Source organism: Acomys minous (genome assembly GCF_964271855.1).
Source record: "Acomys minous genome assembly, chromosome: 12".
In the NCBI taxonomy this organism is placed as follows: Eukaryota; Metazoa; Chordata; class Mammalia; order Rodentia; family Muridae; genus Acomys; species Acomys minous.
Window position 1 is genome coordinate 95,209,212 of NC_140493.1, and position 11,607 is coordinate 95,220,818.

The 11,607-nt window shown below is 54.1% G+C and overlaps 1 protein-coding gene across 1 annotated transcript; it reads right to left on the reverse strand.

The window, feature by feature from the left end:
- Positions 1 to 564: 564 nt before the first annotated feature.
- C1QL1 (complement C1q like 1) lies at positions 565 to 8,271 on the reverse strand. Its single transcript, XM_084748130.1, has 2 exons — positions 7,392 to 8,271; positions 565 to 1,229 (listed from the first exon to the last, which is right to left on the reverse strand). The coding sequence occupies exons 1-2, from the start codon at positions 7,986 to 7,988 to the stop codon at positions 1,050 to 1,052; spliced, it is 777 nt and encodes a 258-aa protein (XP_084604256.1). The 5' UTR covers positions 7,989 to 8,271; the 3' UTR covers positions 565 to 1,049.
- Between the last annotated feature and the right edge of the window lie 3,336 nt (positions 8,272 to 11,607).

Consider the following 11,607-nt stretch of genomic DNA (forward strand, 5'->3'; position numbering starts at 1 on the left):
GAACAGTAAGAGTGATGTGTAAAAAAAAAAAAAAAAAAAAAGAGTGATGTACATCAGACCTCTTTGATCTTTTCCAGCTGAGTGCAAGGGGCCTCCTATCCTACATTTTACTGATGCAAAAAAACCACAAAACAACAACAACCAAAACCAAAACCCAGGAGCCCAGAAGTAGTGATTGGTCCAAGTCAACCAGCTTTTAGGGCAAAGCTTGGTCCTTTCTGTGGCTTTCACCGCATAGCTTAGCACACAGTATCTCAGGAACCTAGGCTCCTGGGTTAAAAGTTGCCTGTACCTTGCTCACGATGTTAGCAGTGCAAAAAAGACGCTTTACAACCACATAAGATGTAATTGGGTTGCTCCCCACTGCCCCTGCCCACGTGGGCGGTGGTGAGCATAAGCCCTTTTTTGGCCGTTCCCTTCCTACAGCAGCTAAAACTCCAGCATCTGATGCTCCCCATCCCCCACCCCACCCCGAGAAACTTTTACTATACTCCTTTCCAGTCTAGAGCAAGGCTTCAGGGTGCCTCCTACAGACTTCCCCAGGGCACAGACTGAAAATCCCCACCGGGTGGAAATGTTTTTATTATAGCTTTGGTCAGACCGGGCGCAGCTGTTCCAGGGTTTTTTGTTTTTGTGGGTGCTGGGAAGCTATCCAGCCCCTAACCTGCTCCTCCCCAAGGCAGGGTCACCCTGCAGGAAGCAACCGCGCCAACTCCCCACCCCCCAGACTGGGGCTGGCTGGCAGGAGGGAGTGGGCAGTAAACAGTCCTATTGTACACATATACAGTGCAGGCTGGGACCACGAAGGCAACCTGCCACCCGGGCCGGAACTGCGTGCGGGGGGGGGGGGGGGCTTTGTGCTCCGTGGAGTAAAGGCCTGGACTAGGGTGGTGGAGGCGGGCTAGGGGCGATTCAGCCTCGGAGGGTCAGCAGCCTGGGCCAGGCAGTTTTGACAATGAGTAGGGGAGGATGGGTTCTCCTGTTTGCCTCTCCCTTTGAAAGGGGGAGCCCCCAGGGATGAAGAGCCACACGTGGGAAGGGGTGGGGGCTCAATCCGAGTAGATGATGAAGCCAGAGAAAGTGCTGTATTTGTTGCTGTTGCCACCGTGCGCTTTGCCTCCATCCAGCTTGATGAAGACCTCGTCGCCTGCGTCCAGATGCAGGATCACGCTGTTGCTGGCATAGTCGTAGTTCTGGTCCGCGTCCTGGGCAATGGCGCTGGCCCGCACCTACGGGGGTAGGGGGTGGGGGTGGGGGTGGGGTGGCGGGGATAGGGATGGGGAGTTGGGGCAGTGAGAGAGGGGAAGGAGGTGAGGCAGCCATGTGGTGAGGATCTAAAGGCCCCAAAGCCCAGCTTTCCAGCCGTTTAGAACCTTGGCCAGCTCTTCTCTGTCATCTCACCCTAACCCAAACATTGTTTGGGAGCCGATGCAGAGAGGAACCCTGGATTCTAGGGCAGGGCACACCTTGGCAGGAATCTGAAGTCTGCATGGAGTCTTCCTCTGTGACTCCTGCAGGTCTTACCGTCTGCCTGCTGCCCACCTCAGTTTCCCAGGGTGGCCGGGCCTAGAAGTCCATCCTTGGATGGGAGCTACGTTGCACTACCTGAGATGGAAGAACTCCCCTCATACTCCCTTTGCTTTCATGTCTGTCACACCCACCTGCTCTCGTGTCAACGGACGGACAAAGGATACAGCTTGGCCACATAGGTGAGGCAGCAAAAGCAGACTGCCAGTGAGGAGCCATCCCAGAACCAGGGCTGGGCCCTTTGGTCTTATCAAATGTCATTCCAGAGTCTCTCTCACTGGGGCCAGGACTTGGATTGATCTCACTGCCCAAGGCCTCTGGGAATTGCAGCTATATCCCCCTGGGACTATTACCGTGGCCAAAGGACTTGCAGCTCTTCATGCAAAGAGGAACGGGATGTGAGGAAAGGAATTGGGACCTTACGTCCTCTGTGGTCCTTGTCTTGAAGGGGGCTGAGGGGAGGAGGAGATGGGTCACGGGAAATACCAGCCTTAGGCCTTAGAATTTGAAGGCTGTGGTGACTTTGGAGGCTCTGACTGGTTTTAAATCACTGGGGAGAATGTTGGTGGTTGAATTATTGTGGAGATTTCTGAGGCAACAAGAGAACCGAGCTTCAGGATGCAGGGTCTCCTTAAAATCAAGGGTAAGGAACAGGAGAAGAGAGGCTGGAGAGTTGGCTCAGTGGATAAGACTACTGGCTATTCTTCCAGAGGACCCAGGTTCGATTCCCAGAACCTACATGGCAGCTCACAACTGTCTGTAACCCCAGCTCCGTGGGATCTTCTGCTCCTTCTGGCCTCTGAAGGCACCAGGCACACATGTGATATACACACATACAAGCAGGCAAAGTAGCCATACACATAAAATAAAATAAATTTTAAAAATTAAATGAAAAGGAGGAGGGAGACTGGAGTATTGGCTCAGCAATTAAGAGGACTATCTATTCTTCCAGAGGTCATGAGTTAAATTCCCAGCAACCACATGGTGGCTCACAACCATCTATGATGAGATCTGATGCTCTCTTCTGGCTTGCAGATGTACATGCAGATAGAGCACACATACATACATACATACATACATACATACATACACACACACACACACACAAATCTTTTAAAAAAGATTTAAGAGAGAGAGAGAGAGAGAGAGAGAGAGAAACTGGGTAGTGGTGGCACACGCCTTAATCCTAGCATTCAGGAATCAGAGGCAGGTGGATCTCTATGAATTCAAGGCCAGCCTGGTCTACAGAGCGAGTTCCAGGACAGCCAAGGCTACACAGAGAAACACTGTCTCAAAAAAGCAGAGATGGAGTGGAGAGATGGCTCAGCCGTTAAAGGATAGGCTCACAACTGAAAGTATAAAAAACCAGAGAAGGGTGTGTGAGAGAAACAGAGAGGGAGAGAGAGAGAGAGAGAGAGAGAGAGAGAGAGAGAGAGGAGAGGAGAAGACCAGAGTGTCCCCTGGTTTGTGGCTTGCAGTGGGGAAGGCCATGTAGAACAGTGGTCAGGCAGGCTTTTCCACGATTTCACTCTGTCCCACTCCTTCTCCAAAAGCAGCATCTGCAGCCCCCAATCCAAGACTAGTGTCTAGGCTGAACCCAAACCACAGCTGACAGTGGGGGGAAATAGGGAAGAGGAGGGAAGTCTAACTGCGGACCATCCTTGCTAACGAAGCTGACTCAGCAGCAAGCTTCACCAGAGATGGCCCAGCACACTTGAATGCAACCTTTCCAAAAGCCAACATCCAACCAGCTGTGCCCTCTCCTTAACCTCTTCCCCAGGCTGGGCTGGAATGTGGCTTATAACTAGGAAAACATCTCCTTAAAAAGGCAGGAGAAGGTGCTGGTGAAACACCTCAGCAGGTGAAGGTGTCTTCTGCCAAACCGGATGCCCTCAGTTCAGTCCCCAGGAACCCACATGGTAGAACAGAACGGATTCCTGCAAGCTGTCTTCTGTCTTCTTCCACCCGCCAAAAATGTTATACCTCCCTACAGTAAATATATATAATAAAAAACTTAAAGGTGGTGTGACAGTAGTACTTGGGAGGCAGAGTCAGGTGGGTCTCTGTGAGTTCAAAACCAACATTGTCTACAGAGTGAGTTCCAAGCCAGCAAGGCCTACACAGAGAAAGCCTTTACTGAAAAGAAAAAAAAAAAAATTAAGATGGGAGGGAATAAGGAAGAGGGGACTGTTTATCTAAGCCCTCAGTTTGTTTAGAAAATTGGAAAAGAAGTCTCTATCTCAGTACTCCCACCTTTACAGGATGTAAGGGAGAAAAAAAATTAAGGCTTGATAGGGCTTTAAACTAGCATAGAGGAGCTGAGAGCAAGCAGCCAACTCTTGTATTGTTCCCTGGGCCCTAATCCTGGTAGTATTTATTATTACACGTGCATTTCATTATCTCTGCTAATAAATTACTGCTAATAACAATTATTTTTATTACCCAGATTAATTTAGCCTTAACTCATTAAAACAGTGTGCTCTTTAATAGCCAAATCCATTAGAACACAGTCATCCGTCAGCAGGGATCTCCTGGTGATGTGACAGGCATCAGAACTGTTATGCTTATGTTTATTATTTATTCATCACCATGATTGTTGCTGTAATTATCCTAATTATCCATGGAAGCAGCGAGAATTTATGCCCTTCCATCCTCAGACAGTAGGAGATCCTGAAATGAAACCCAGGGGTCCCAACTCCCTACCCAACGACTCCAAGCAGTTGCACCCAGCTCCTCTTGGGAGCTCTAGGGAAGATGGGAAAATTGAAGTTGCCATGGAAGCCAGAAAACAGCCTGTGCCTTTGTCAGGAGGGACTGCCAAGAGGGGAAACCGAGGTAGTGGTTTGAGCAAGGGAATCGAGCTGCTAGGGCATAGTCAGGAAACATGTTCCTGTCCCCAGTCCCTGCTGGGGTCTTGGGTATGAGAAGTTGCCAGCCTGCTTCATAGAGGACCATCAGCGTCAGGTACTAGGCTCTGAGCTGTGAATGGTACCAGAATCTAGAGAGAGTACTTGGGTCTCTTTCCATCCCCCAGATGAGAGGCCGATCCTCGGTACCTTTTTTTTTTTTTTAAATATATAAAACCTTCCTCAACTTATATATCTCCTTCAGCCTGTCTTCCAAGCCTTCACCTATAACCCCTTTCCTGGGAAAAACAGCACTTTAACGTCGTCATACAGCCTCTGCCTACAGCTGCACCTATCAGTCTGTGTCCACCCTGAGCTGGTCTGTGTCCACCCTGAGCTGTCTGAAGCAGATATGGACCTAGTGGTGGGCAGCTCAGCCTCCCTCAAGCTAGCACCCTTCCCTCAGGCTCCTCCTCCTCCACACTTGTTCCAAATGCCATCAGACTGGGGAGTACTGACTCAGAGCTATGCCCACGGAGGGGGGCAGTGGACCTTACACAAGGGTCCTTAGGCGCTAGGCTTGCAGATGGAGATCGCCTTTCTCCACTCAACTTGCCCAGGGAAGAACCAAAGCCCCGACTGGAGACCTCTTTGCAAGCAGGAAACTAGGAACTCAAAGTTGCCAAGGTGGCCTCTGATCCTGGAGGCATGAAAGGCGGAAACGCCTCTCCTCTGGCCCCACCCACTCTGCCACCCCCACCCCCATTGTTTTCCTGCTTAGTTAAATGTCCTCACCTACCCCTGAGCCAGTGGTGTCTCCTAACCTGGTGAACACAGATTCGACACCCTCTCTTTCCTTCCTGCCCAGGGGTTCTGAGCTAGGGTAGGGCCTGCCCACTGAATCACCCTTCTCAGAGTGGTCCGGAGGGAGACGCATTTGGAGCCGGGAGTGGCCAGATGCAATCCCAGCCCACCTTTAATGGATGCAGTACATATTGACTGTGTTCCTGTGTGTCCATCACTACCATCCCCCAACATAAGCCATAAAGTCCTAGAGGGCAAATGGGCTAAACCCTTGGTGCCAAACAAACCTCAAACCTTGTTTCCTGTGGGGGGGGTCACAGCGAACGTGCAAGATGACTGCTGAGATTCAGCGAGCCTCTTGGACAGACTGGAAGAAGTCACAAAAGGCTGCAAACTCCATTGCTGTTCTTAGGTTTTTGTGTTTTGTTTGTTTGGTTTGGTTTTGGGAGGGTACCATCTTGAGTAACTGTTAATGTGCTGAGAGCCCTCCAGTGAGCCTCAGGTAGCCTGGGGTAGCCTGTGGTCCTCCCACACTGTGAGCACTCCACGAGGCTCTGCAAACACCCTGGCTCTGCTGGAGGAGAAAGAAGAGGTTGGGAAACGGTTTCCCCTCCAAGAGACTAGAGCGAGTGGCCCCACTATAAGCACGGGCTATCTTGGGAGCCTCCACACGCCCTATTGCTGGGGCCCTGCTGTGACCCCCCTATGGTGAGGCAGAGTCTAAGGGCCTAGGGACCACTCTTCAATGCCAACAAGCCCCCAGTCCCTGAAACCTCAGCTTTGGGCCAGCTCAAACTTTCTTCGAGGAAGGCAGAAATCCCATCAATGAAGGTGACATTGCTGCATGCCTTATTGGTGATTAATAAGGGGACTTGTGGGGCTGTCTACAGAATGAGCCTTTGCTGGATGCTGGAGCCTTTCCGTTTGGTCAGGAACCAAGGACAAAGAGGAGAAGGCACCAGAAGCCTGATAGACACAAATGGGAGAAAGACATTGCAATAGGGAAGGGGGGGGCGGACCCAGAGAAGAGAGACAGAGATGGATGGCAGATTCCGGTAGGAAATGGTCAAGAGACAGAGAAAGAAGAGGCAGAAGCTATAGTGAGGACTGGGAGAGCAGGCAGAAGAAAGAAAAAAAAAGAGGACAGACTTCCACACTGATAAGCTTTCTGCCCACTCTCCTATCCCCAAACTTTGCAGATCCCAAAGCAGGCTAGTGCTGCAGTGGGAGGGGTTCCGAGATCTGGAGTCTCAATTGCAGGGGATTCCTTCAAACTTCCACTAGCCCACCCTTAGTTCTGACCCCATGGCCTCTTCTAAAAGCAGGTCCAGCCTGACCACGCCCCCGGGGTGGGGCTCATGCAACCCAGAGGTGAGAGCGCAGGGAGCTGGGAATCGAGGGTGCGTGGTTCCAAGGACAAAGCTGTGCATCCGCTGTCCCTGTCTCAGACACAAGCACTCCAGGGAACGGAGGGGTCCCTTCCAGCTCCCTATCTTCTAAGGTACTGGAGGAGCTGCTCCTGGAGAGCCTAAGGACAGGAGTTTCCACCATTCCGCCCCGCCTCTGGAGGAAACTTTTCCCCGGAGGCGCTGGATAGCTCTGGGAAAAGGTTGCACATTTCCCGGGATCTGCAAAAGGTTTCAGATCAGCTCGATGGTCCCTTTTCTGGGACCAGGGATGTACTGCAGCCAAAGCTATTGGTCACTGGAGTCCAACTGCCTTTGTGCCCAAAACATTTCCCACAGCCCTACTTCTCCCGCGCGCACAGCCACTCTTAGCGCCCTCCGGCACGGAGACTGCTTCTCCTTATCCGTGCCCTAGAGCGCATCCTTGCTATTCCTTTAAAGCTGCTCGGCGTCAGCTTAAATCCTAGCTCTCAAGTGAAATCACCCCGAATCAGTTTCCCAAGGGCCAAACCCCCAAGGACTAGTCCGCGTGCCCTAGAGCCCTGTGATCTGACTAGTTGGATTTATCTTTACGCATTTCCACTCCGAGGGTGCCCTATAGCATTTGCCTTAGAGCTGAAGACCAAGGGCCGAAGAGTCAGGGGTGGCCGCTAATTACAATCCTTCTCCACGCAATAGTTAAGGAGGCCGCTTTAAGGTCTCCATCTCCACCTGCCTGATGTGCCTGTCGACTCTGATCTGACATATTCTCCTGGGGCTCCCTGGGTGCCCTGCCCCCAGGTCAGCCCCGTACCCCCTCATGGCCCACCTGGCCGTTCTTGCAGAGGTCCGCCCACATACTGGTGCCGTCGCCGCCGCGCATGAGGACATGGTAGGTGAAAAAGTAGGTGCCAGGAATGTTGCATGTAAACTTGCCGCTGGCCGCATCATAGTTGTTGCCCAGGTTGGTGACCACGTCGTCAAACTTGAGTACCTCGTAACCCTCATGAGGGTTCTTGAGGCCGGCGTAGAAGGCCACGCGTGGCACCGTGGTATAAGTGGCCGTGCTGATGGCGCCGCTGCCTCCTGAACCCGGCAGGCCAGGAAGGCCAGGCTTGCCTGGTTCACCTTTTTCCCCAGGCGGCCCCACAGGACCCGGAGGACCCCGGTCCCCTGGAGGCCCCGGGGGGCCCGGCTTGCCGGTGCGACCCGGCTTCCCCTGGGGGCCCTGCACCAGCGTGGAGGGCGGGGGCGCACCGCTCTGCTCGCTCAGAGCTTCGCCGCCGTCGGACCGCGCGCCGGCGCCGGGGCCCCGCGCGGGGTAGGGGTCGCACACCATGCGGCAGGTGCCCAGCATCTCATAGTGGCCGTCCGGGCCGCCCGAGCTCACCAGCACCGGGATGAGCACCACCAGCACGAGCAGCATCACCACGCCCGCGGCGGCTGCCAGCAGCGTCTTCCGGCCGGCGCGGAGCCTGGGGAGAGCCGGGCCACCCGGCCGCGCCGTCGGGGCAATGGTGCCGGTGGATAGGGGGCGCGGGCGCGACGCCCGCGCTCAAGGGCGGTCCAGCGGGGCTGCGGGCATGGGGCCGGGGCCCGGGCGCCGCGCTGTTAGCGCTGCGGAGCCCAGCAGCCGGCTCCGGCCTCGTGCTTCCCTCCCGCTGCGCTGCCCAACTGAACGCGGCGGCCGCCCGCCGCCTCCCGCCTCGCGCCTAGCTCCTCCCGCCTTCCCGGGCTGGGGCCACTGCCTCCTCCGTTGGGCCCCGCCCACCCGCTCCGCGGGGCTGGGAGAGGGCGAGGGGTGGGGCTGCGGGCGGGACAGGCGCCTAATTGGGCCGCGGAAGCCTAGAGGCGGGCGGGGCCGAGGGGGGCGGGGCTTAAGAGAGTCTGGTGGGCACCACAAAGATAGCGGGAGACTGAGGCTCAGAAATGGTGAAGGGGCTAGAGTTAGGGGGATCCCAGAGGGAAGGAATGAGTAGCACCATAGGGCAAACGGAAGGGAGAGCCACACGGAGAAGCAGAGAGCTCAGCGTGGCAACGAGATAGCGGACCCGAGGGTCAGTCCCAAAGAAAACGGCGACAGAGGGGCAAAGGACCACTACCTGCAGGAGATTGAAGGATGAGATGCAACAAAGATATAGTGAATGGGGGTACAGAGTGAGGAGCAAGAGGGTAGGGCAAGAAAGGGGAACAGGATGAGAGCTAAAGCCTGGAAAGGAAGGCTAGGGAGGGGCCATTCCGTAGGCACCCAGGCCTAGCATCCAGATAACACATCTGGATATTTTACTTTTAGGGTACCCAGAGGGATCCCCGAATTCTAATAGCAACTTCGTCTTCTTATTTGATTCTGGCTCTTCAGGGGCATTCTTTCTAGGGTGGCAGTCTTCAACGCCTGTTCCACTGCCCCTATGGCTGTCTGCTAAGCTGCCTCTACCTGGGGCCTCTTCTTCCCCCCCCCCCCCACCCACTCCGCTTTCTCTCATCTCAGCTACTGGCTAGACAAGGGAGAAACAAGGACCCTGAGTGGATGAGGGAACGCCACCTCCCAATGCCACCTCTTCTTTGTTTGTGTTTGTTTTTTGAGACAGGGTTTCTCTGTGTAGCTTTGACTGGCCTGGAACTCACAGGGATCCGCCTGCTCGTGGAGCGCTGGGATTGCAGGTACCCTGTCCCCATGTCATCTCTTAATGCTAACCAGGCCTGGGTAGTGCTGGGTAGTTTTCTAGCTACCAAAAGAAGAGGACTGATCTCTCCTAGCCCCTTTAGTGGAACCTCTAACTCTTGCCCTACCAGGTTGTGCGAGGTTCTCTTCTCCCTCGTGTGCAATAAATTGTTTACGTTGCATAAACTGAAATGTGTCTGCTTCCATCAAAATATGTGTCATATTATTAGAGGCCCGAGCTCAAGCTGCAGCACCCAGTGTCTCTCCTTCACTCCCCTTTATCCAAGGAAGGCTGTGTCTTTCTGGCCTCTGGCCACGACAAATAACGACACTCCAGACTCATTCTTCTTGCCTTCAAGACTCCTCCCGGCTCACGCTCCCAACGCCGGCCTCTCACTGTCCACTTGATTCTCTGACTGCTCCTAAGATTGAGACTAAGAGACGCCGGAATAACCAATGGTAGGAGTGGGGGGTGGGCGGGTCGCTGCCAGAGAGGACCTTACAAGTACACTGGTCAGACTGACGTCCATCACCTAGAAGAAGGACGCTAAAGCAAACGGTGTTGAATGTTTTGTATGTGTGATGACATTTGCTCTTCGCATCAATCTAGATATAAATCCCACCGTTATCCTCATTTTACAGATGGAGAACAGAGGCTTTGCGAAGTTAAGAGATTTGCCTCAAGTCACTAAAGTAAGATATGGCAGAGGTAGGATTCAAGCCTGCAGCCTCGCTCGCTAATCTCAACTCCACAGGGAGTTATTGTCCAAACTGCAAGGTGATGGGAGTATGCCTTAAGACTGCTGAACTTCTCCAGGCTGTTAGGCCGGGTAGCCCTCAGCTGTCAGCGGCCTCCTGGTCCCTCGGGACAGTTTCTTTAGTGTGATTCCCTTTTAGAGTCCCCGAGGGGCAGGTGCGCCGTCACGGGAGTATAATACCTCCAGACCCTCAGCCTCCAACAAGCGCACTCGACCCCTCCTCGTCCCTTAGGCTGCTGGAGTGCGTTGGCTGCCCAGAGCCGTGACATGGTGGGCGGGAGAAAACCCACCAGCCTGCAGCGGCAGAGGAAGGGGCGGAAGGCAGCCATCCTCCCTCCCCCCTCCCCCCTCCCCCGCGCGCTCGCCGGTGCGTCCGAGAGGCGCGCTCGCTGCCGCACCGCGCTCCGCCCCCCCCCCGGCCCCCCCCTCCCCGAAAGAGCGCCCGCTCCCCTAGCGCGGTGTGGCGTCTCTGTCAGCCCAGCCGGATTCTCCCCGCTTCGCTGGAGTGGAAAATAACGGCTTCAAACTTTGCAGAAAGGAGCTGGTGCCAGCACTTTAATTAACAGCCATCTTGGCCTGTGGGCCTGAGCCCAGCGCCTTCTCCCCTGGGCTCCTCCCCTGGGCTTTCCCGGCCCCGCCCAGGTCCCCGTAGGAGAGCACCTCTGGTCTTCTCCGGCCTTTCAACACCCCTTTTACCAGAGAGGTCAGGTCTGGACTGACTGAGAGAGGGTGCTGAATTGACGGAGGGTCCCCGTTTTAATTTAATTTAAAAACTCCTCTAAGCATTCTTCAGTCTCAAATAGCAGGATCCAAGATTCTGGAATTTAAAAACTAGGTGCCAGTCCGCCAGGTGGTTTTAGATCAATGTCCTCCTCTGGAAAAAGGGCGGTTGTGGGGAATTAAGTGAGATAATAATGTATGTCGAGTGTTGGGCCTTAGTTGCTAATATAATTGTGTCATCTCAAGCCTATGGAAGTCTCACCAGCCACCCTTGGCCTAAGTTGGCTGTGTGTCGTGCCGTCTTTTTCCTAATGACTGCTCTATTTGGGCTAGGTGAGGAGGAGAGGAGGACAGAGGGTGCATGCTTCTAGGGTTAGAGAGGGAACTGTATGAGAAAGTAATGGAGTCTGGAGTTCTGTTTGTCCGGCACACCTACATGTGTCTGTCTGTCTGTCTGTCAGGTTTTTTTTTCTCTCTCTCTCTGGTTTTTCGAGACAGGGTCTCCCTGCTGTGTAGCCTTGACTGTCCTGGACTCGCTTTTGTAGACCAGGCTGGCCTCGAACTCACAGCGATCCGCCTGCCTCTGCCTCCCGAGTGCTGGGATTAAAGGCATGCGCCGCCACCGCCCAGCCTCTCCCCTATTTTCTACAATTTATTTAATGTTTATGGTGTATGTGCCCGTGCTTTTGTGCTCACATGTACGTGCATGGTGTGTTGGTATGGTCATACATGTGACGGCCCACATGCGGGTGTCAGAGAACAACTTTGTGGGGTTGGCTCTCTTTTTCCACCTGTGTGTGGTTTCCCTGGCTGTAACTCGGGTTGCCAGGCTTCTAAGGCCTTTACTTGAGTGGTCTCGTCAGGCCCCTTAATCTTTCTTTTTCTTCCGTGAAACCAGGCCTTGC